This window comes from Protopterus annectens, chromosome 7.part0 (genome assembly GCF_019279795.1).
Source record: "Protopterus annectens isolate FY-2018-M chromosome 7.part0, PAN1.0, whole genome shotgun sequence".
NCBI classification, from domain to species: domain Eukaryota; kingdom Metazoa; phylum Chordata; order Ceratodontiformes; family Protopteridae; genus Protopterus; species Protopterus annectens.
Genome location: NC_056739.1, coordinates 1,088,329,795 through 1,088,356,687, shown reverse-complemented (window position 1 = coordinate 1,088,356,687; position 26,893 = coordinate 1,088,329,795). Strand labels below are relative to the sequence as shown.

At 37.8% G+C, this 26,893-nt stretch overlaps 1 protein-coding gene across 1 annotated transcript in view; it reads left to right on the top strand.

Annotated features, from left to right (window-relative positions):
• Positions 1-26,542, top strand: part of ITGA11 (integrin subunit alpha 11) — a 1,670,941-nt gene extending 1,644,399 nt beyond the window's left edge. The window contains exon 30 of the mRNA XM_044077667.1: positions 24,920-26,542. Coding sequence (XP_043933602.1) covers positions 24,920-25,000 — 81 coding nt within the window. The 3' untranslated portion in view covers positions 25,001-26,542. The remainder of the gene's footprint in view (positions 1-24,919) is intronic.
• The last annotated feature ends 351 nt before the right edge of the window (positions 26,543-26,893 follow it).

Sequence of the window (26,893 nt, the reverse complement as noted above, 5' to 3'; positions counted from 1 at the left end):
AGTTATGGCAGGTCCAAAATGCATTATGTGCACTTAGAAATCAGAATCACCCAAATAGTCTCATTATGGAAAAAGAGAACTTGTCAAGCATTATTGACTTAATCTGTTTAAATAAACAATGAAAAGGTGGTACAAGAGTAGTGTTAAAGTGTGCCAAATGTTTGCTGGTGATTGTATGTTAAAGATAGGAAAATCTTCATAGGTTCATACGTAGGTACTAGGCTATCTGCCTGAAGGCATTTATAAGCCTAGCCAGAATGTGTTGGCTTTCGCCATCCCCTTAGATTAGTTCCCTGTGCCTCTGTTCAGCACAGCCACTGAAGTGATCCCCGGGGTAAACTTTCTGTTTCCCATTCACTCGTCAAGGTTTCTCTTGAAGAGTGTTAGTGAGGAGCTCTGCTAATGTAGATTGGAATCTTGTTCCAAAGCATGGGAAATCTCTGGGACATGAATATATCCCTCCAGCACATCCTATTTATTGTTGTGGTGAAGTTTAGATCTCTAGAGCATGTGGCTTGAGGGGATGTTGTTTTCTTTAGGTGGAGCATGTCCATCAATTCTGGGTTGGACATGGCCTTGTATGTCAAGCAGAGATCACCTCTGAGTAGGCGGTATGCAACCAAGTTTCTTCAGTCGAGCTGCATAGGGCATCTGTTTGAGGCCAGTGATCCTCTTGGTGAGGTACTTCTGTGGTCTTTCCAGCTGTTGCAGGTGTCTTGTAAGGTAAATCCCAAATGGGGCATTGTACTCTATGATAAGTCTGATGAGTGATGAGTAGAGGGGCACAATGACCTCTTTTGATTTGGATGCGAACCCTTTTGTGATTAGGTGGGCCACATAGAAGGATTTTCTAACCACTTTGGCAATGTAATTATCAAAGGAGAAAGTACTATCTACTTGGGTCCCCAGATCTCTTATTACGTCTTTCGTATATAGGGTACTATCACCTATGTGGTAGTTTGTGGGTACTTTGTTTTTTCCAAAGGGGATGACTATGCAGTTTTTGGCATTTAGCTTCAGGCCATGATTTTGACACCAGGTATCCGTCTCAGTGAGACCCTTTTGGAGGATGTCTGCATTAGCCAGAGAGTCAATTATAGCTCCTAATTTGCAGTCATCTGCAAATATGGTCAGCCATAGTCCTCCTGTGCTTGCCTGTACCTCTGAAAAGTATATGCCGAACAGGAGGGGTCCTAGGACTGAGCCCTGGAAATGCTACTTGTAACTGGTTTAGAGTCGGACCTAGCTCCCGCAACTCTCACTATGTGGGTTCTGTCCATGAGCCAGCTGGCAACCCATCTTGTGACATAGGAGTTTATGTTCAGGCTGGTGAGCTTGTCTATAATACCAGAGTGGGGAATGGTGTCAAAGGCCTTTGCGAGGTCTAGGTGGGCTGTGTGTTCCACCTTTCCCTTGTCTATAGCCTTGTTAACTGTCTCAAAGAAGTCCACCAGGTTTAGGAAGCATGATCTGTCCTTAACAAAGCCTAACTGGGTAGGGTCCAGTGTTTGAAGGTTCCCAATGTCTCTGTTAATAAGCTCCATGATAATGCGCTCCATAGCCTTGCAGACTAGGCTAGTCAGACTTATAGGGCAATAGTTCCCAGGGTCTGGTGTGGCTCCACCTTTGTGAAGCAGAATAACTGTTGCTGTGCCCCACTCTATGGGTACGTAGCCTGTGGAGAGGCTGAGTTTGAACAGTGTGTTTAGGTGAGGGGTTAGTTCACCTTTGAGCTCGTGTAGGACTCAGCCTGGGACACCATCTGGTCCCATTGATGCTGTGTTTTTGGCTTTGGAGAGGGCTATTTTAACCTGAGAATCTGTGATTTCAGGGGCTCTACATTCTTCTGGTATGGTTATGGGCCCTTTTGGGGGTGAGAGGGGGGTGAAGTTTGCACTGAACCTGTCTGCCAGGATGTTGGCGATATCAGTGTATTTTGTGCCGTTCTGCACTAACTCCAAGCAGATCTGAGTATTGCCACTTAGATTCTTGACATAGCTAAAGAATTCCTTGTGGTTATCTTTGGAGTTCTTAGCAATTTTTCTTTCGAAGCTAGCCTTGGATAATTTTATGAGGAATCGTAGTTTCCCGCTGATACTGATCAGGGATGTCTTCCCTTCTTGGAATTTTGCTCTTTTCTGTACTAGTTTCCTCCTTCTATAGCTTGTATATGGTAGGGGTCCACCAGACTGGTTTCCTTTTCTTGGAGTAGTGAGTCTTGGTTTTGCTTGGGATAGCACGATCCATGCATTCTTGTAGGTCACCATAGAATGCATTAGTAAAGGATTTTGCAGCTTAGACAGGGTTGTCCTTTAGCATGGCGGCTTTGAAACTTTCCACCTCAGTCTTAAGTAACGTGAAGTTTGCTTTTGAAAATTTTTTCAAGGTGGTTTCCTTGACCGGGAGTGGGGGATGAATGTGGATATCCAGAGTGATTTGTTTATGGTCAGATCTAATCAGTGGTGTGGAACACCGGTCACGAATGTTGGTGATGACCAGGTCCAATATATTGTTACCTCTGGTGGGAGTGATCACCAGTTGATCCAGGGCATTTGAGTTTATAAATTCTAGGAAATGTTGGGCAAGGGAATTAGTACTTGAGTAGTTCTCCCAGTTAATGTTTGGGTAATTGAAATCACCCAATATTAGGGTGTTTGGTAGGACATTTATGTTTCCCAGTGTTTCCAGAAACATGCAATAGGGGTCCTGGGACATGGTGGGTGATCTGTAGCAAGCTACAGTTTGAATTGCAGTTTTACCTGTTGTTAATTGCATGTGGATGATCGCTGAAACATCGTGCTGTGCCACTAACCTGGAGGTGTGGGTATCCTTGATGAATATGGATACGCCCCCGCCTTTTGTATTTTGGTCCTGGTTCTATGGCTGAAATGTATGGTATGAGTTGTAGCCTGGTAGTGCTGGGGTGCTCTCTGGAGCCTTAAACCAGGTTTCTGTTACTGCACATATATCAATTTTCTCCAAACTGAGGAGTGCGATGAGTGCGTGCATTTTGAGGTTTAGACGTCTGGCATCGAGTAGAATTACCCTCAGTTTTTTGTTACTTGTGCTATTTACAGTGGTGGGTTTGTCTTTTGAGCCTTGCCTAAAAAAGGCACTATGGGTGTGACAAGAGCCTTGGCCAGTATTCGAAAGCCTAAGGGTGACAGGTGCAAGCCATCTCTAGTGAAGCAGCATGGCTTGTCAAGCATGTCATCCCAGGCAGACAGACACTGGATCCCCTTTGAATGACACCAGAAACTTAGCCAATTGTTGAAATTGATAATTTTATATTTATACCGTGGTATCATTCTTGGTGTGAGGGCAGGATGCTACTCAGGGTCAGGGTAATACTGGCCTAGACTACATGATCAGAGAGCTCTTCCATGTCTCTTTTCATGTAGTCCAGGGAGGTATGGCTCAGGTCATTCACACCAACATGGACAATGACAGAGTTGTATTTGTACTTGTTCTGGGGTGACTTGAGTGCTTGTGTTATGTGGCGGATCCTGGCCACCTGACAGGCAGCTAGCAGTGACCTTCTCTTTGTTCAGCCTAGTGAGTGGGACATCAGTGTGCCTCACTATAGAGTCACCTATTACTAGTGTGTTGGGTATGTTATTTTGCCTTAAGGGCTGTGATTGCGTGGCACACTGGTTTTGTGAAGTATGTATTTCATAGATTGTGTTGGGGGGGCGGAGGTTGCTTGGATGTCTGCTTTGGAGGTCTCTATTGCTTTTGCAGATTTTTATTTAGAGCCTCCAAGTATGTTTTCATGTATTTATGTGTGTTTTTTGCCAGTGCTGGTTCAGTGGGGTCTATGTGAGACTGGTGGTGTGATGCAAGTATTTCCCTTCTCCTCTTGACTATCTGATCCAGTCTTGGATTGAGAGAGCTTAGCCTCCAGTTTGGCTGTATAATTGCATCTCTCGCATGTATTAGTGTTTGGTGGTAGGAGGAGAGGGTTGTCTGTGTACATGAGGCAGTTGTAACATTGCCTCAAAATGCCTAAATTCATCAGTTGGACTGGAGAGTACACCTGAAACTGCCCTTTGGACATGCCTGGATAGGTACAGTGAACTGTTTTACTGATTGGCTGGTAAGGTCGAACAGAGAGCCTTATCTTCTGTACAGTATAGGGGGGTCTAGTGCTAGGGTTTATAAGTGCTTGCTATGAGTTTTGAGCAAGTGCCAGGCTGAGAAATGAATGGCTTGAGTGCTTAAGTTGAAAGTTTTCTAGTTCCAAGGGAAAAATTTAAGAGGAGACTTTGTGGAGTCGGGAATAGATAAACCCTTGCTAACCAGCTGCCCGGCGCGCAAAACCAGGCAAATGCATTTTTTATAGCTGGAAAATGAAAGAGAGAGAAATGAGCCCAAAATGGCCAATAAACTACTAATTTCTGGGCTGATACCACTCCTCCAGGGACAGATAGGCTGCTCAAAGCTCCCCTCTCTCACAGGTGAACAGTGAAACTTCTTTCTATCCAAGTAAGGTATGGGCAAACACAGAGACTTGTAATACAGCCCTGAATTCAGCACTAACCTGAAAACTGGGCTATACTATCTTAGAAATGCTGGAAACAAGTATATATATATATATTTTCAGAAAATAAAGCAAATACAATAAAAAAAACACTTTAAATGCACAGAAAATTATACTTATTGTTATATATCTCAGATCAGAGTTGTAGTCAATGCCCCTAGTAATAAAATAGGAAGAGACACAAATACAGTAAAATCAGATGAATAAAGTACAATAGAAAATGAACAAACTGATTTAAACAAGTTACCCAGTTAACCAGAAAAAAGCTCAGAACTAAGCCCTGTCCCAGCAGTCTTCAATCAGACAAGTTCTAACTGTACACTCCTGCCACTAGGGAGCAGGGGAACCTTCTCGAGAAAAAGATGGCCTGGATCAGCGCTCAAGTTATACAAAGAAAGCTAGATTCAGTAGGCTTAAATCTGGTCTATGCTACAGCAACAAGGCACACCAATTACAGAAAGAAACAGTTCAAATAAGCAGGCACAATAAGCCTGTGACCAGAAATTCTCAGCTCAGAAGGGCAGAATCCAGCCTCTCCTCCCACAAGAGTGCAGACCACAAACCTTCTTAATGGAGAATAACTGGCCTGAAGCCCAAGTGCTTAAACCAGAACTAATACACTTTTAGAATAGCAGACACTGAGCCTTCAATCAGCAATTCCCAGCTTAGAAGGATGTAAGCTACCTGTCCTGCCACAACAGTGCAGACCACAAACCTTCTTAATGTAAAACAACTGGTATGAAGCCCAAGTGCTTAAACCAAAAGACTTAGAATAACAGTTACAATGTAATCAGGCAGTAATAAATGCAGCAGAATAAATAAAATTGAGTACTTTTAAGAAGAGGGAAAAGCAAAATAAAGTAGGAGGGAACACAAATACAGTAAAACCAGGTGAATAAAGCGCAGTTTTTTTTGCAAAGTGCAAGGAGAGAGGAAGGAAGAACCTAAGTGGGTTGGCCTTCTCAAATCGTCTCTCTGTATTAAGTAGAGTGAACACAAGACTCAAAATATGATCTCACTGTATTCGGTTAAGAGAGCAAATGGGATGGACCTATGAGGAATGTTCAAATACAGACTTAAAGGAGGGACAGAAAATTCCAAAGCCATTAACACTAACACCAAGACAAGAACAGGGAGGGTGGATGGGGAACTAACTGCAGAGAGACACACAACACACTATTCAGTGAAACAATTAGGTAACAGAAAAAAATAAAATACAGTACTTTTAAAACTACAAGTTTGCACTTAACAGAAGAATAAAAAACAGTACTGCAAGTTTGCACTTAACTTCATCTTCTAATGCAGCTGACTTTAACCAACCAAGTCACTCAAAAATTGAGCACAAAATGAATTCTCAAACTTTGTGGCTAGCACTTAAAGTACAGAGGAAAGCCTCTAGGCTAACAGTTAAATAGCAGAAAACGAAGAAGTGAGAAGACCACCACCCCCTCTTACAGCAGAGAGACACACAGCACACTATTCAGTGAAACAATTAGGAAAAAGAAAAAAGAAAATAAAGTACTTTTAAAACTGCAAGTTTGCACTTAACAGAAGAATAAAACACAGTACTGCAAGTTTGCACTTAACTTCAGCTTCTAATGCAGGTGATTGTAGCCAACCAAGTCACTCAGAATTTGAGCATAAAATGAATTCTCAAACTTTGTAGTTAGCACTTAAAGAACAGAGGAAACCCTCTAGGGTAACAGTTAAATATCAGATAACAAATAAGTGAGAAGACCACCACCCCCACGTACAGCAGAGAGACACACATCACACTGTTCAGTGAAACAATTAAGTAATAGAAAAAATAAAATACAGTACTTTTAAAAACTGCAAGTTTGCACTTAGAAGAATAAATCACAGTACTGCAAGTTTGCACTTAGCTTCAGTTTCTAATGCAGGTGATTGTAGCCAACCAACTTACTCAAAAATGGAGCATAAAATGAATTCTCAACCTTTGTGGCTAGCACTTAAAGTACAGAGGAAACCATCTTTGCTAACAGTTAAATATTAAATAAAGAAGTGAGAAGACCACCAGCCCTTCTTACAGCAGAGAGACACACATCACACTATTCTGTGAAACAATTAGGTAACAGAAAAAATAAAATACAGTACTTTTAAAACTGCATGTTTGTACTTAACAGAAGAATAAAACACAGTACTGCAAGTCTGCACTTAACTTCACCTTCTAATGCAGGTGATAGTAACCAACAAAGTCACTCAGAAATTGAGCATAAAATGAATTCTCAAACTTTGTGGCTAGCACTTAAAGTACAGAGGAAAGCCTCAAGGCTAACAGTTAAATATTAGACAATAAAGAAGTGAGAAGACCACCACCCCCTCTTACAGTAGAGAGACACACAGCACACTATTCATTGAAACAATTACGTAACAGAAAAAATAAAACACAGTACTTTAAAAAATGCAAGTTTGCAGTTAGAAGAATAAAATACAGTACTGCAAGTTTGCACTTAACTTCAGCTTCTAATGCAGGTGATTGTAGCCAACCATGTCACTCAGAAATTGAGCATAAAATGAATTCACAAACTTTGTGGATAGCACTTAAAGTACAGAGGAAACCCTCTCAACTAACAGTTAAATATCAGATAAAGAAGTGAGAAGACCACCACCCCCAATTAATGAAGAGAGACACACAGCACTATATTTAGTGAAACAATTAGGTAACAGAAAAAATTAAAAACAGTACTTTTAAAACTGCAAGTTTGATCTTAACAGAAAAATAAAACACAGTACTGCAAGTTTGCACTTAACTTCAGCTTCTAATGCAGTTGATTGTAGCTAACCAAGTCACTCAAAAATTGAGCATAAAATGAATTCTCAAACTTTGTGGCTAGCACTTAAAGTACAGAAGAAACCCTCTAGACTAACTGTTAAATATCAGATAAAAAAAGAAATAGGAAGACCACCACCCTTTCTTACAGCACAGAGACGCACAGCACATTATTCAGTGAAACAATTAGGTCACAGAAAAAATAAAATACAGTACTTTTAAAACTGCAAGTTTGCACCTAACAGAAAAATAAAACACAGTACTGCAAGTTTGCACTTAACTTCAGCGTCGAATGCAGTTGATTGTAGCTAACCAAGTCACTCAAAAATTGAGCATAAAATGAATTCTCAAATGTTGTGGTTAGCACTTAAAGAACAGAGGAAACCCTCTAGACTAACGGTTAAATATCAGATAAAAAAAGAAATAGGAAGACCACCACCCTTTCTTACAGCACAGAGACACACACCACACTATTCAGTGAAACAATTAGGTAACAGAAAAAATAAAATACAGTATTTTTAAAACTTCAGGTTTGCACTTTGAAGACCAAAACACAGTACTGCAAGTTTGCACTTAACTTCAGCTTCTAATGCAGGTGACTGTAGCCAATCAAGTCACTCAGATATTGAGCATAAAATTAATTCTCAAACTTTGTGACTAGCACTTAAAATTTACAGGAAACCCACTAGGCTAGCAGTTAAATATCAGATAAGAAAGAAGTGAGAAGACCACCACTCCCTCTTACAGCAGAGAGACACACAGCACACTATTCAGTGAAACAATTAGGTAACAGAAAAAATAAAATGCAGTACCTTTAAAACTGCAAGTTTTCACTTAACAGAAAAATAAAACACAGTACTGTAAGTTTGCACTTAGCTTCAACTTCTAATGCAAATGATTGTAGCCAACCAAGTCACTCAGAAATTGAGCATAAAATGAATTCTCAAATGTTGGGGCTAGCACTTAAAGTACAGAGGAAACCCTCATGGCTAACAGTTAAAAATCAGATAAAGAAGTGAGAAGACCACCACCCCCTCTTACAGCAGAGAGACACACAGCACTCTATTCTGTGAAACAATTAGGTAACAGAAAAAATAAAATACAGTACTTTTAAAACTGCAAGTTTTTACTTAACAGAAGAATAAAATACAGTACTGCAAGTTTCCACTTCACTTCAGCTTCTAATGCAGGTGATTGTATCCAACCAAGTCATTCAGAAATTGAGCATAAAATGAGTTCTCAAACGTTGTGGTTAGCACTTAAATTACAGAGGAAACCCTATAGGCTAACAGTTAAATATCAGATAACAAAGAAGTGACAAAACCATCACCCCCTCTTACAGCAGAGAGACACACAGCACACTATTCAGTAAAACAATTAGGTAACAGAAAAAACAAAATACAGTACTTTTAAAACTGCAAGTTTGCACTTAGAAGAATAAAACACAGTACTGCAAGTTTGCACTTAACTTCAGCTTCTAATGCAGGTGACTGTAGCCAACCTAGTCACTCAGATATTGAGCATAAAATTAATTCTCAAACTTTGTGGCTATCACTTAAAGTACAGAAGAAACCCTCTAGGCTAACAGTTAAATATCAGATAAGAAAGAAGTGAGAAGACTACCACCCCCTCTTACAGCAGAGAGACATACAGCACACTATTCAGTGAAACAATTAGGTAACAGAAAAAATAAAATACAGTACCTTTACAACTGCAAGTTTGCACTTAACAGAAGAATAAAACACAGTACTGCAAGTTTGCACTTAACTTCACCTTCTAATGTAGGTGACTGTAGCCAACCAAGTCACTCAGAAATTTAGCAATTCCATGTTGTCTTACTGACATGTATCTTGACTACATAATGGACTACATCAGCAAACAGGTTGGAGGGGTCAGAGCAACAAAGCTGCTGTATGCAGACGATGTGGCAGTACAGGCAGACTCTGATCTAGAACTTCAGCAAAGGATAGGAGAATGAAATGCAAATTTGAAGGCACATGAGATGAAACTAAGCACAGATAAGACAGTGGTAATGGCAGCAGATTGGGGAAATCAGAAGAAGCTGAAAATAGAGATAGATGGGAAAATAGTGGAACAGGTAAACAGCTTTAAGTATCTGGGAGGGGTGGTTGAGGAGAAGGGTAGTCTGAATGAAGAGGTCAAAGCTAGAATCAGAGGGGCTGCAGCCAACTGGCATAGAGTATCAGGAGTAGTATATGACAGAAGAATGCCAAAGAAGCTGAAAAGTAAGGTGTACAAGACAGTGGTGCGACCAGTTCTACTGTATGGTACAGAAACCTGGGCAGTAAAGGCAGAACAGTTGAAGAAGCTAGAGGTGATGGAAATGAAGTGCCTGAGAAAGGTGGTAGGATGCACACTGCGGGACAGGCGAAGAAATGAGGGCATAAGAGCAGAAGCCAAAGTAGCTCCAATTGCAGAAAAGATCAAAGAAAACAGATTACGATGGTATGGGCACATGTGTAGAAAGCAGAAGACAATCTGGTGAGGGAGATTTGGGACAGACAGGAAGAAGGTAAGAGGAAGCGAGGGCATCCAGCAAAGAGGTGGATGGATTGTGTGAAAGAAGATCTGCGACAGTCAGGCATGAGTGCTGAAGAAGGCAGGAGAGGGGCACTGAATCGAGAGAGTTGGCGACAGTTAAAACGATACCCCGACCCCATGTAAATGGGAAAAAGGGGATGATGATGATGATGATTACTGACATATACCTTGAACCATGATGTTAATTTTAAATTATTCCACTGACATAGTGAGAAGAGCTAGTTGCATTTTAATAATTTCTGGACAATGTTGTATTGACAGCTACTTAAAATTTATAATTCCAGAGGTAAACAGAACTAAACCATGTTTGTTTGAGTGAGAATAGCTGAATGTACTTAAACAATACCAAGTTATAATTATGTTCAGTAATAACATTGTCATATGGACATTTGTAGTTATAAATTTGAGTGTAACTATGACACAATTGTTGCATTTGTGAACAATAATATTGTGGCATGATAATTTAATACAAATATCTGACACAAAAAGTTATTTACATTCCATGTCTCAAGTCCTTATTAGGAAACAAAACTGTTATGATCCTTTCTGGGATAATTTCCATGGATCAGTCAGAATTTAGTACCTTGGTCTCTCTACCCCATCCCACACTCAACTTTGGGGATGAGACAGTGATGGATGTGTGGGACTAGAATCTTTTTCACTGTATACAATCTCCTTCATTGCTCCAAGTTTTGGGGAATTCAGCCTTGTGCCATTACAAACATTTTATTATAACTCTGAAGTACAGAACAATAATTCATGACCAGAATCACATAACACCCAAGAAATGTCAATAAACTTCAAATGCAGCACCAAACACAAGATAAGGTGGGACTCTATAAAACATGATAGCTGAATCCCAGACAATGATTTGGCATACCAGTGGATCACCGAAGCACTAAAGGATTTAATATTTAAAAATATTTCACATTTTCTACTGATCCAGAAGAAAAAAAAGCCTTTCCAATAGAGGAAGAAAACCATTGCAGCCACTATCTCAATGGGTAGTTAAGAAGTCTGAGGTTGTCTTCCCTGGAAAACTGAATTATGCAAATATGACTCACAGTAGACTAGCCCAGCTTAATCTGGGGGCTCTGCAGATTGTTTTTGTATAAAAAAAATATAAAAATCTGAGTTAAATAAAGCTACCTTTCAGTAGACAATAACACATAGCCTGCTTATGTCTCAGACTGTGAAGACAGTGCTGATGAAATACAGATTTAAGGCCAATGTAGATGTCAGTGGGCATAGGACTAAAATATGGATTCACAATAGAAAGGACATGGCAGATGAATGTAATACAAATCTTTGACTAGTCATCAGAGTCAGTATTATAGATGAGTGTAATATACAAGTTATTTAAACTAGGTGTGGGTCTCAGAGGCACAGCATGCACTGGACAATGGAAAGGAAGATGCAGGGGTAGCAGTAAATGATGTCTGGAGTGATAAAGGAGTTGAGAGAGGTACACCAGAGAGCTCACAATAGAATCAGTCTTCATTCATTTCCATATAAGTAGCACTTTAGGGAGTTTAGAATGATTTATTTCTTTGTAGACACCACCAGTTTCTGCTGCAGGTTCATTACATAAGATGGAGTGTAAAAGACAGGCAATTCAGTAAAACTGTTTGAATGGTCAGATCTATGACAATGTAAATTTAATGAAGAAAACTATATAGTAATACATATAGCAAAACAAAAACACTGTTGGTGCCAAGATGTCAGTAAGAGCACAAAGCACACTCTTGGCTGACAACTACGCCCCCCCCCCCATGACAGTGTTTTGTCTGATCAAAGGAGGCTTGCTGTTCAGCAAGCATGGGGGGGGGGGTAATACTGCATAACAGTGGGTGATACACTAGCAACTAGACCTGAGAACAGTTATATTAAATGATCAAAACGTGGACAGTATGTGTAATAATGCAAAAGTGAAGAGAAAGACAATATAGGGAAACAGAAAAAGAAGTATATGTTATACAGTGTAGAAAATTAAACCACTTAAGTTCACTTAGTAAGTCCATAACTGGAGGGCTACATACAGTTCTGGAAAGCTCATTACTGCAATAACACAGATTGTGCAGAGGCCATCAGGGGAAGGTAGCAAAAATGATTCAAGGTACACCTAAGGTTATAAAGCTAATGTCTATATTTATTTCAGGAGGGCACACATTCAAAAAAAAATCTTTGAAAGAATAATACTAAATAAGCAATGTGGTAGATTTAAAGTATGTGTATTGGGATTCACAGAAGTGGTCAGATGTGTATGGAAGCATAAAGAATCCCCTCTGGTATATGTTGCTGTCATGAGTATGATTCAGTAACAGAATAATTATGACAGTGTGAGACTTCTGTCAGTATAAAGAAAATTACATTGTACTAAATATACTAAATTTTCTGTACACCTCACACTTTACTGGGCATTTACTTAGATAGGAACTACTTGTCCCAAAATATCAGGGTGTACAGTCTGGCAAACTATGTGCCCTGCATAATGCAGACACATCTTTTTTCTTCTGTCTCTGGAGATAAAATTCAAATATCTTCTGTACTGGGGAGACTGAAAAGAATAGTATGTGGTGTGCATGGGATGTTATTCAACAGATCTGTGAAAGAGATCTACACAGAGATTTGGAGAGGCTGAAAGCTATAACCTTTGGCTAAATACATGCACACTGCACTCTGTGATAATATGTGTTAATATTTCTTAAGAAGAATGAATGAATTGGTTCGTACAGCTATACAGTTTGCAGATATGCACAGAATAGTATGTTACACATACTGCAGTTTAACTGCAATATGCACACATTTCTTTTTCCTGCCTATAGAAATGTCAGCACTTGTAATACCGAGTGGAGTAATGCCAAGAAAAAGACCGAAAATACAGGAAAAGAGCAAATATCAATCATCACTGTTCTCCTTTAAACTTGTTTTGTTTGTAGGCAGCAAGCGCCTTCATCCTCCTAACTGATATATACTGACTCTGCGATCACCATAATTTGGAGAAAAGAGAATATTCTAAGAAATGATAATCTTGGACTTGGTATAATTAAGTCCGAATTTTCAGCCATTCAGTCGCTATATTACAGGACTCAACACTACTAGTCCTGATCATCGAAGTGTTTACCTTTTATTCAGTTTATTACAGACTGAAAAACCCAAATACCTTTGTTATATTTTGCTGTCTGCAGGTCTGTCTGATTCATCGTTGCATTCAGTTGTTGCATAATTAAAAATGTAACTTCCTTTGAAGATTTCACAAAACTAGTAGCAGACCTCGTTTCCAAATTTTAAAACTTTTTTTTTTACTTAATTTTGCAAAAGCTTTAGCTTTTGTACAAATACTATTTGTGCTTTTCTCTGATAAATGCTTTAAAATGTGTTTTTTGTACTCTTTTCCAGTTCTTTGTGTTCCACGAAACTGATATGATTTAACCTCTCACATCAACATCACACATGCTGATATATATATATATATATATATATATCAAATTAAGCAAGTTATGATAGCTCTGCATTGTCAATCATCCCATGGGAAATTACATCACCTAAGTACTACTCGATCCAAAATGTATTAGAAGGAATCCTAGAAAAAGAACAAAGAAAAAAGGTTATACAAAATTCCCAATTGTGTCTAAAACATCTGACATAACAAGTACAACTCGAGTACAAAACTAGCCTATATAGAAAAATAAACAATTTCTGACATTTCAAAGCCCTGCTATCTGAAGAACTATTAAATATGTCTGATTTGATGTTTTCAACCTGGGAACGCTGTTGATTCAAGCCCCTGAGACCAGGACTACTGTCAAGAACCATTAAGCCAAATATGATTGATGACATCACAGTTTTGAAGTAGAAAATGTCCTGAGCAGTACTGATCTACTTTACGAAATCCCTCAGTATAAAACTTTTCCATACAAATGCTCAGTTTATACAGCTTAATTTGTATCAGTGCCGTTAGCACTGAATAATATTCAATAACCATGCATTGTGCTCTATCATTTCTTAGTGAAATAAAAAGTAATGGAATGTGAAGAAGGGTGTAAAGGGAAGGAGAAAAGAGAAGATTAAGGCTGAGAAAGGAGGAGGATTGTGAGGGTAGAAGGGGGAAATACAGTTTAAGTAGAAGTCAAAATTCCAGTTAGGCCACATAGTGCCACATCCTTTTTGAGTCCAAATCCATTAAATAGTGCTATCACATTTCATCATACTTGGTTAAATAGTGAAGTGCTTAATGTTCTCAGTGTCATCTTTTTTGGTAAACAACCACCCAACCATCAGGCCGAAAATAATTAATTTAGCTTTTTGGGGTTAAGAATAAGTTTGATGTTTGTGAACCATGTTTTGGCTACAGTAAAAGTGTTTTGGTGAGGATTTGCAGTTCCTTTAATGTGGGGGTGGCACTTATAAGGGTGGTGTCATCTGCGCATTGTACTACTGATGCTGTGAGTGAGGAGGAATTGATTTGGTTGGTGAATAGTGAGAACAATAGTGGGCCAAGGATGGATCCTTGAGGGACACCTATGGAGACTGGTAGCAGGGGAGACAGTTGGTCATGCCATAGGACTGCCTACTGTCGACCAGATAAGTAGCTAGTAATCCATGATACAGTGAAGGGGCTGAGGCTTAGGGTAGTTAATGTTTGGAGAAGAATGTTATAGTCTACCATGTCAAAGGCTTTAGATAAGTCTAAGAAAATGGAAGATACAAATAGTCCCTTGTTTCTATTGTGGTTAACTATATCTGTAAATGATAGTAATGCTGTGGTGGTGCTGTGGGATGGTCTAAAGCCATGCTGGGTTTATAGATTAAGTTGTTTTGTAAGAGGTACCAAAGTAGTTGTACAACTCTCTCTAATATCTTGGATAGAGGTGAGGGTATTGCGATTGGGCGGTAGTTGGTGAGTTCTAAGGAGTTGCCTCCTTTGTGCAATGGAATAATGTATGATGTTTTCCACAGGGTGGGGACTTTGAATTCTGCAAGTGACCTGTTTATGAGGATGGACACGGGATAGGCTATGGCGTCTCCTGCTATCTGAAGGAATTCAGCTGGTAGGGTGTCAGCAGCTAGTGTGGTTGGTTTGAGTTTCTTTAGGAGCTTTTAAATAATTTTAGTGGGTACAGGGTGTAGGGAAAAGTTGGTGATATTGTTTTGAATCGTAGGGTGGGTTTTGTTAGCACCTGGTGTAGGGCTGCTAGTGGTGTTGAGGACATTGGTAAGGGTTTGGACTGTTTCGGTAAAGAACTTGTTAAATTGTGTGGGAATGTTGTCATGGATGTTTGGTAGTACTGGGGTTGGGGTGGTGGCTTTACCTGGGTGGATTATGTCATTTATTGTAGCCCAAAATTTCTTTGGGTTGTTGGCATATTTTTCCTGCATGTTTTTGTAGTAGTTACTTTTGTCTAGTTTGATATGTTTTTTTGGCTTTGTTTAGAAGTTCTTGGTAGGTTTGCCTCAGATTACTGGTTTTGTTCTTGTGATATTGACTCCAGGCCTGATCCCTCTCTTTCATTGTAGTCTTAGTATCTTTAGTTAGCTATGGAACATAGTTAGCTTTTTGTCTTATAGTTCTGGAGGGGGCATGACAGTTTAGGATTTGCAGGAAAGTGGAGTTAAAGTACTGTACGACATCATCTAGAGATAATAGGTTTAGGGGTGTCCAATTACAGCTTTGTAGTGAATTGATGAAGTAGGTTGTTTTAAAGGTCTTTTTGTTACGTATTACTCTGAGGTTGGGTTGGCTTATGTAATGGGGTCTGTTCTGAATTAGGTAGGTTGGTTGATGATCACTTAGACTGTCTGGTAGACAGCCAGAGTGCCATGCCAGATTGGGGTCAGATAACAGAATCCAGTCTAAGATGGATTCACGTTTTGAAGTTTTGTCTGTTCTGGTTGGGGTGGATATAATTTGGGTAAATCTATGGAGGTTAATGTGGGTAGTTGGAGTGTGGCTAGAGCAGTTCAGCCAGTCAGTATTAAAGTCACCTAATAGTACAGTTTCTTGTGGCATGGAGTTTGAGATCAAGTTTAGCAGGTTTTTCATTATAGTAGTGTTATTGCCTGGTGGAATGTAGCCACCTGCAATAATGATATGTTTGTTTGAGTTTAGTTTTAATTTGGCAAGAATTAGTTCAACATCTTTGATTTCTTAGGTGTTATAATCAATTTGTTCAATGGTGAGATGATTTTGGAACAATATCTCTACGCCACCTCCCTTTTTCTCTACTTTATCTCTGTGTATTATGTTATAGCCAGGGGCTGTAATCTCATTATTATGGTGTTCTGGTTTAAGTCATGTTTCAGTTAGCACTGCTATTTCTGGTTTATATACAGCTAGAAGGGCATGAAGGTCCTGGATTTTGTTAAGTATACTTCTTGCATTTATGTTAATGAAGAGGAGAGAAGAGGTAGGTCTATAGTATGGGGGGGTTGGCTGATTAGAGTCTGTGTAGGGTGTTGTGGTGGGCCCTGTATTAGGGTGAATGTCACCACAGCGAATGAGTTTGTGGAGTAGGTGAAGATACAGTTGAGTTAGTTTGTGTAGTAATTTAGTATGTTTTAATGAGGAGTGAGGGCTAGCTCTGACTGACAGTTTGTAGTGGGAGTAAGAGACTGATCTAGAGGAGGTGAGGTCTAGTGGTGTGATAGGGAAGTTACAAAGTTTCAGGGGAGTGGATAGAGGTTAGGTATGCCATTGTAGGGGGGGTAATGATATGTAGTTGAGTGTGGTAAGAGGAGAGGTAGGAGAGCAGAAGAAAGGTGATGATAGTACATAGGTAGAGTAGTGCTTTTATTAAGTGGGACTGTTGTTTATAGTTCATCATATTTGATGAAGAGTGTTTAAGGGTAGTATCTTAAAGTAAGAGGGTCTGATATACTAATAATGAGTGACAGTAAGGGTGTGGTGAATGGTGTTGGTTTGTAAGTGATATGTGTGGTGTGAAACTCTAATTGGGTGGGAGAGAACTGATAGAGGGTGTGGTGTCTAACTATAAATGTAATTGATATGGGGGTGAGTGGGAATGGGGGTAGGGTAGTGGTGCGCAGTGAACGGAGCGGGGCAGAGACAGTAGTCCAAGACACTGGAGAGTTTGGGAGACTATCAGTGTTATGTGAAAGAGAGCGTACTACTGCAATATGTGTCCTATATGGGTGGAAGGTAGTTATGTGGCAGTTAAGTAACCTTAGACTAAATTCAAACAAAATAGTATATCAGAGATGTGTTGTGTAATTCAGGGAGCTGCAGTGTGGCAGGATGGGTAGGAAGAGGCAAAGGTGCACTCTAGATTATAGAGGAAAAGGAGTGCAGTATAACTAAGAAGGTAACAGATATATGGGGAGTGATGCCTGCCGCTAATCTGTGATGCAGCGTTTGACCACACTAAAGTCAGTCAGCTGTCCTTAAGGGAATACACTATGTAAAGTACACTAAACCAAGAAAGTTACTTGAGGCTATGGTTCTCTCAAACATCTTTGCTGGGTCCACAGTATTTTTTGGGTGATTCTTCTTAACTGACGTAGGTATTTAATTGGAGGGGGGAACCCTTAAATAATGGTTACGAATGGTCTGGAGGAAGGAAAGAGATAGTACTCAGCGTGTTTGCATACAGGTTAGGACAGGCTTTTTGTTCAAAAATTGCTTTCTTTTTCTTTTTGCACAACTACCATAGTATACAAGGTTCTAGCACAGCAAGTTGGTCATTCAGGTGTTATATTTAAGCAGCATTACCTTATAAACAGCAAAAAAAAAAAGTTTAGGAGGTGTTCACATATCTTACTTAAACAGTGCAGTCATCAAATAGCAAGACCAATTTAGAAACTGCAAGGTCCCAAACATGTTGAAATATCCATGAAACAGTAAGCCAAGTGGAGCTATGGTATCTGAGAGTACATTTAAATGTTTCAGTGCAATGAGAGGAGGCTGACTATGTCTCCAACTCCGTTTACCCCTGCAGGTCAAGCAGAATCTTAATTTGTGGTTATTTAGACCAGTAACCCAAGCCAAATGTTGTCCACACAAAAAGTGGGTTACAAGGACTTAACCATCAAGTTTTATCTAATAAGTACAGGATGTAGTCATCAACATTCTAACTAATCATAGCATTAATAAGCTATATCCAATGCAAGCGGGAGTCACTATGCTATATTATAGACAGCCTTTGCTGTAACCATTAAGCATTTTAACCAGACAGTGAATTACCACTTTAACAGCTGGCAATGCTGACAGATAAATATACTGGTGCGGCTATTATGTATACAGTTGGATGTTAAGTAAGCCAGTATCCAGAAATAATCAGGCTAATTCAATGATATGTCAGACAGCTTAGAGCACGCAATGCTGTTTAACCAATTAAAGGAGCTGTTGTGTGCTTGCTTTTACTGTTCCTAAAATATAAGGCAATGCACTTGGATGGTATGTCGGCAAGTTATCAGTCCAATTCAAGTATGTAACAGCCAGCATGCAAAACATAAGGCTGTTTAACAAATTAAAGGAGCTAGTATACGCTTGCCTGTACTGTTTCTAAAAGATAAGGCATTAATCAGGCTAGTTCAGGTATTTAACATACAGCATACAGCACACAATGCTGTTAAACCAAATAAACTGTTTCTAAAAGATAAGGCAATAATCAGGCTAATTCAAGTATTTAACATACAGCATATAGCACGCAATGCTGATAAACTAAATATAGGAGCTAGTGTACGCTTGCACTTACTGTCTCTAAAGGATAAGGCAATGCAGACACAATTTACAGCCGTGACATACTTATTTAAAACCTCTATGATGTACAGTTACACTCGTGGTTTCCGCTTGCCTGTGGGTTAATTCATGAAGCAGAGTTAACTCTAAAAAACATTCTACAGTTCCTTAAACATAAATTTACTTCAGCAGATATTATTGGATGTACAGAAATAAAAAATAACAGTACAAATTCCTTACCACTAACACACTAGCAAGCACAGCAGTGACAGTATCTATGGGGAGGCTAGGACAGTTTGAAAATGGTGCCTCACCAACAGGGTTCCCTAAGCAAACTTCCTTGGAAGGAAGGATGTAAGAGGGAGGTGATAGGAGAGATGGACTTCCTTGGAAGGAAGGATGTAAGTGGGAAGGGACAGGAGAGATGGACAGGAGGTACAGGAGTGTTGCAGATGGAAGGGGGAGGGATTAGGACATAGAGCTAGTAGTCCAAGACACTGGAGAGTTTGGGAGACTATCAGTGTTATGTGAAAGAGAGCCTATTACTGCAATATGTATCCTATATGGGTGGAAGGCAGTTATGTGGCAGTTAAGTAACTTAGACTAAATTCAAACAAAATAGTCAGTATATCAGAGATATGTTGTGTAATTCAGGGAGCTGGAGTGTAGGGTTGCCACCTTTTCAGATGGCCAAAGTGGGGCAATTGTGGTACAAACATCAGATTTTGCAGGCCAAAACATACCCACTGCCAGTACAAGGGACAGAACTTCACTTTTTGGCTTAAATAAAAGCTTATTCTTGTAGCATTTTAGTTGCTTATTCTGTTTCTTATAACATTTAGGTGTTTCAGATACAAAATAACTGTTTTATGCAACTATTACATAAAATATAGGAAATAATGTTGCCCTAATATTTCAGGACAGTTGCCATTCTTACAATTTTTTTGCAGGGCACAGCTGCCCAAAGAGGGGCTGTCCCTCACAAAGTGGGACAGGTGGTAACCCTACGGGAGTGTGGGCAGGATGGGTAAGAAGAGTGCACTCTAGATTATAGAGGAAAAGGAGTGCAGTATAACTAAGAAGGTAACAGATATATGGGGGGGTGATGCCTGCCGCTAATCTGTGATGCAGCGTTTGACCACACTAAAGTCAGTCAGCTGTCCTTAAGGGAGTACACTATGTAAAGTACAGTAAACCAAGAAAGTTAATATACATTCACTACTTTAAGGCTATGGTTCTCTCAAACTTCTTTGTTGGGTCCACAGTATTTTCTGGGTGATTCTTCTTAACTGATGTAGGTATTTGATGGGATGGGGAACCATTAAATAATGGTTATGAATGGTCACTAACATGCTAGCAAGCACAGCAGTGGCAGCATCTATGGGGAGGCTAGGACAGTTTGAAAAAATTTTATCAATGTCTCTATTCCCAAAACAAGTTTTTGCATATAGAGTATTTAGTAACACTTGAATTTTTCACTTTATGCCTGATTCCATCTGCCCCCCTCCCCCCACAGTAATCGTTTACACCTTCATCAGAAATTCCTGCATCCCCATACTAATGAAATCCTCAGAATTATTGGCTTTTACCTTTATTTCTCTTGGTTTCATTTTCTGTGGCATTCATATTATTTTCAGTAAAACAACTTGGCACATTAACTCTCACATATTCTTATCATTCTGTAGCACAATACTATTAATCCACATAACTTTTGGCTACAACAAGGTATTCTTAATCTACATAATCTCCATCCACAGTAATATATTATCAATCCAAATAACTCTATATGCAGCATATTATTAATCAACATAAACTCCAAATACAACATGATGCCATCAATCTACATACTCTCAAGATGCAGCACAGTACTGTAATCCATATAATCACCATTTGCAGTGCAGTACTATTAATCTGCCTAATCTCCAGAAGCAGCAAGGTACTACTAATCACATCATCTCCAGATGCAAGATGGTAATATCAAGCCACATAAACTCCTTCTGCAATAACATAGTATTAATCTGCATAATCTGCAGATGCAGCATGGCAATATTAATCCACACAATTTCCAGATGCAGCAAAAAAAATATTAGTCCACATAATCTGCATATGCAGCATGGTAATATTAATCCACATAATCTCCAGATGCAACACAATATTATTAGTCCACATAATTTGCAGATGCAGCATGGTAATATTAATCCACATAATCTCCAGATGCAGCACAAAATTATTAGTCCACATAATCTGCAGATGCAGCATGGTAATGTTAATCCACATAATCTCTAGATGCAACACAATATTATTAGCCCACACAATCTTCAGATGCAGCATGGTAATATTAATCCACATAATCTTCAGATGTAGTACAATATTATTAGTCTACATAATCTGTAGATGCAGCATGGTAATATTAATCCACATAATATCCAGTTGCAGCACAATATTATTAGTCCACATAATCTGCAGATGTGGCATGGTAATATTAATTCACATAATCTCCAGATGCAGCACAATATTAGAAGTCCACATAATTTCCATATGCAGCACAATACAATCAGTCCAAATAATCTCCAGATGCACCATGGTAATATTAATCCACATAATATCCATATGCAGCACAATACAATCAGTCCACATAATCTCCAGATGCAGCACAAAATTATTAGTCTACATAATCTGCAGATGCAGCATGGTAATCTTAATCCACATAGTCTCCAGGTGCAACACAATATTATTAGTCCACATAATCTGCAGATGTGCATGGTAATATTAATCTACATAATCTCCAGATGCAACACAATATTGTTAATCCACATAATCTGCAGATGCAGCATGGTAATATTAATCCACATAATCTCCAGATGCAGCACAAAATTATTAGTCCACATAATCTGCAGATGCAGCATGGTAATGTTAATCCACATAATCTCTAGATGCAACACAATATTATTAGCCCACAGAATCTTCAGATGCAGCATGGTAATATTAATCCACATAATCTTCAGATGTAGTACAATATTATTAGTCTACATAATCTGTAGATACAGCATGGTAATATTAATCCACATAATATCCAGTTGCAGCACAATATTATTAGTCCACATAATCTGCAGATGTGGCATGGTAATATTAATTCGCATAACCTCCAGATGCAGCACAATATTAGAAGTCCACATAATTTCCATATGCAGCACAATACAATCAGTCCACATAATCTCCAGATGCACCATGGTAATATTAATCCACATAATATCCATATGCAGCACAATACAATCAGTCCACATAATCTCCAGATGCAGCACAAAATTATTAGTCTACATAATCTGCAGATGCAGCATGGTAATGTTAATCCACATAATCTCTAGATGCAACACAATATTATTAGTCCACACAATCTTCAGATGCAGCATGGTAATATTAATCCACATAATCTTCAAATGTAGTACAATATTATTAGTCTACATAATCTGCAGATGCAGCATGGCAATATTAATCCACATAATATCCAGCTGCAGCACAATATTATTAGTCCACATAATCTGCAAATGCAGCATGGTAATATTAATTCACATAATCTCCAGATACAGCACAATATTAGCAGTCCACATAATCTCCATATGCAGCACAATACAATCAGTCCACATAATCTCCAGATGTACCATGGTAATATTAATCCGCATAATATCCATATGCAGCACAATACAATCAGTCCACATAATCTCCAGATGCAGCACAAAATTATTAGTCCACATAATCTGCAGATGCAGCATGATAATTTTAATCCACAATCTCCAGCTTCAGCACAATACTATCAATCCACATAATATCCAGATGCAGCATGGTAATACTAATCCACATAATCTCCATATGCAGCACAATACTACCAGTCCACATAATCTCCAGATGCAAAATGGTTTTATTAATCTGCATAATCTCCATCTTCAGCACAATATTATCAGTCCACATAATCTCCAGATGCAGCATGGTAATGTTAATCTACATAATCTCTAGATGCAGCAAGTTGATATGAATCTACAATCTCCAGCTTCAGCACAATACTATCTGTCCACATAATTTCCAGCATAGTTTTAAGATCACTATAGTTTACATTAATGTATGTATAACATTTAAATATTTGAGCATAAGAAGAGTATCTAAATTATGCTGCTCATGTTGTGTGATAATATGTATACCCCTATATACCTGATGCCTTTACTTTCTAAGGTTACTGAATCTGGCTAACTGCCTCTGTTGCCTTGATGCTGAGTACTACATGCAGTGAGTGCCACTGAAGAAGTGCAGTTTTCACATTTTTATCTGTGTTTTGAGTTGTTCCATTATATTTCTGTAATGTGCTGCATTGGTAGATATGCATTGTTCTTACATGTATAGAATAGATAACTGTTAAATCATTCACTGTTTTAGCAATCACCAAGTCACTCTGGAACAGAATTTCTTTTTCACTGTGATTTATTTGTTAATCAGACAAAGTGGCCAAGGACCATTTTCTAGTTAAGTGACTTGTTCAGAGTCATACAGTTTACATGCAGGGACTAAAGGAATGAAGGGACTACATGATGAAGCTTGTTAGCAACTCATAGCCTAACCTTAACCCTATGAGCCATACTGTAAGACTGAATTAAAATTAAAGTAAATTAGAAGCAACACAGGCTGCTAGTAGTCGATGTTCCAAGAAATGGCTATATGCTTACAGATGACTTAAGTTATTTAACTCATAACTTTTGCAGAAGTCCAATTTGTCTCCAAGATTATGCAGAATTAATATAAACAATAATTTAGCAGTTATGTTATTGTCACTGAGTCAATAGAACTAAATTGCATATCATAAAAGCCCTTCCCCAGGAAAAGATTCCCTTCTGCTGGTGATGCATAAAGTAGAAAAAGCTTCAGTTGGGAAAGAGTCACTGATAATTAACTCCTTGATCAGTGCTACCCATAGGCAGTCACTGCTGGAATGATTTCCATTCTGCACAACCAGGCATTCATTTATGATTCTCTCTATAGATGTATGACTGCCTTGCATTGACATTTTCTTTTTTCAGCTAAAGCAGAATCCACAACACATGAAAAACACAAATGTCAACAGAATACTGTGCATGCATTGAGAAATAACCTCAGTGCATGCAAAACCTAAAACACAACAAAACATAAGAAAACAATGTTTTTTGCAGGGGGCAAGCCCCCCTGTACCTCCTACACTCCCTTCTAATTATATACTAATTCTGAGAAAGGGAATATTCCCAAACTCTGAGAATTGTGTAATTTCACACAGCTGTCAGTCATCTCTTTTAGTTGATCAAAAGTAGACAACTAAACAGATGTTGATCAAATACACTGTCGACCTAAGCAGCAGTGTGTGTGTGTGTGTGTGTGTGTGTGTGTGTACATATGTATATATAGAGATAGATGGATATATAGATAGATATATGATTAACTAAGGAAACAGCAAATTATCATGAGTGAACAAAATGAATAAATCTTTTTAGAATGAATCACAAAAGAACAAAAAACAAACAAAAATAACACTATTATATGCAGAGGCAAGCTCCCCCCTGCACCCCTATGTGGAGGGCTGTGCCTCCACAACTTCTGCTATTTATATATACCAATTCTGATATCCCACAACAGCAGAGAAAGGCTATTCCCAGTCCCCACTGTACTGCAATCTCACTTATATAGCTTTCAGTCTTATAAACTGCAACTATATATATATATATATATATATATATATATAAATATAAATATATATATATATATATATATATATATATATATATATATATATATATAGTACAAAAAAAAATACCAAGGCATCTTGTAAATTACTTTCATTCCCCTCCCTTTTGTAATAAGGCATCTTGTAAATTACTTTCATTCCCCTCCCTTTTGTGATGTAAGAATAAATGGAATATTGAGTGTATGTCTCCTCTTTGCCTTCTGTTTTATAACATTTTGGCTGGATTACATCAGATTACACTGGTCTTTACTGTTAACAATAGATTTTAGAATGCTCCATCAGACATTTTGACAGACTGCTACTATTTCTACTTGTTTAGCCCTTCTTTCTATTGAAGCTGATTTCTTTTTGCACCTTTATTTTATCTGATTATTAATTGTTGTTTCATCTGGGAATAGCAAATGTATATTAATTGTCAATCCTATATTTTAATTTGAAATTACCATTGGTTTTGTTCAGCAAATTAGATTATTTTCATGTGCTTGTTTATTATTTCAAACAAATAAAGAAAAAACAGATATGCAGTGAAAGGTGACAAGTGTTTTAAAACTGTTGTCTTTGTATCTTCAGCTTGGCTTTTTTCAAAGTTCAAAGCGCAATAAAGGTGAGGATCCAGATCAAGATGCAAAGGTGCTGGAAGATGGAAGATAATAGCAACTCCACTGGACAATCAAGAGTAGATTTTAGCAATCACTATCAGCTGGTTTTATACTAAATTATTCAGAAGTTGAAATATGTATTCCATTGATCCATACAGTTCTGTATAAATATCATACTGACTTTTCAATACAGACTGCCTTTTTCCCACTGGCAGTTATGAATGTGGATTTTTAATATGGATCATCTATCTTAAGGAATACAGAAATGCAGAAATACAAACATCAAATGAGAATTAAAGACATAAATTCTATGAATTTTAAATTGATTACAGCAGGCAAAGTGGTTCTTTTACTTTCCATGTCTGGTATATAACCACAAGTACCATAAACAGTAGTATATTTCACATTAGCTTGTTACATAGTATTTATTCCATTTTGGAGGTTGTACCAATTACACTCTAATAGTCAGTCTGGTAGTATTAATTATTCAACTAAAAATGTAAAAATAAATCACTATAGCACTGACCAAATTTAACCATAAAAATTCAACATGCTAAATAAATTAATGTATTGCACTCTTTGCACAAAACCCTCTTGATAAAATTAAAGTATCATATGGGGTTATACCTGTCCTGATTTTTCATGACAGTTGTTGTTTTATGAGTTGTACGCTATATCACATCAGTGACCAAACTAGGAGACGTAATGTTTGTAAAATGACATGATATTGCATAAAACATTGTTTAACATGGAAAGTATAGAATAAATAAATATCTTTGAAATATACCTCAGCATGTACAGACATAGTATAGTCTGTTAAAATCAGCATCAGAATTACTCTAAATTATTTAGAGAAGGTGTCTAATTACTTGGTCAAGGTTTAATACTACCATGTGAACATCTAAATTATTTGGAGAAGGTCTCATTATTTGGTTAACATTTAATGCAACCATGTAAACATCTTATTGCTGTATAAAATGTTTTGCTTTGGGATTTTAAAATGTAGAAGCTTAAATTATTTTGGATTTGTTCAAGAAATTAACTATACCATTTTGTTTTTTCAGTAATTTATTAAATGCTGCTTTAACATAAAGCAATTAGAAGTTAATGGTACCCATTATCCATGAAATTATGTTTGTGCTTATAACATTCCCGGTGATTAACTGAGATTAGTTTTGATTAAAAAAAATACTTGCCATTGTTTTATGAATAACACCTCCTTCAATTTTTTTTCAAGATTTTATTCATGTAAACTGTAAAATATCATGGAATATAAATAATAAATATTTAGGTCTTTGTAATAACTGAACATTTGTATAATAGTTTGTAAAATGTGCCTTGAAATCATTACAGTTATTAATGCAAACACTGTATAATCTAACCATCCTCATCATTTGTCAAGTTTGATATGTATTCTGGGAATAAAAAATGTACATTAGATCCATAATACATCATTGATGGGTTTTGATTTGTAAACTATTTGAAGACATGCTGACAAGTATATACAAGTAGGAAACACGACAAAGTCATTGTCAACTTTAGCACAATAATCCTAGAAAACCGTGTGTTTTTATTAAACATAACTTTCCTAGAATTCATGAGATTCTTTCATGAAGCACCTTGTTTCAGTCTTAAATTATGTATTTTCTAGTAACTTTGTTATAAAACTAGGTTTTGCTTTTTAATCTAAAATGAGAAAAAACTTGAAGTATGTAAATAATTTATACTTCTTGTACATGCTTTAGAGACATCTGCAAATAAGACAAAGGGCTGACATTTATTAAAATAGTTTTGTTGAAATAAAACCACTGTAAATATAACATATTTGCATGTAATGCCATTTTAAAGGGAAATGAATATAAGTATTTTGCAATTCAGTTGAGGTTATTTCAAATTGTCTTATTGCTCAGCTTTTATTAGTTTCAAATGAAACTTGAATACTATT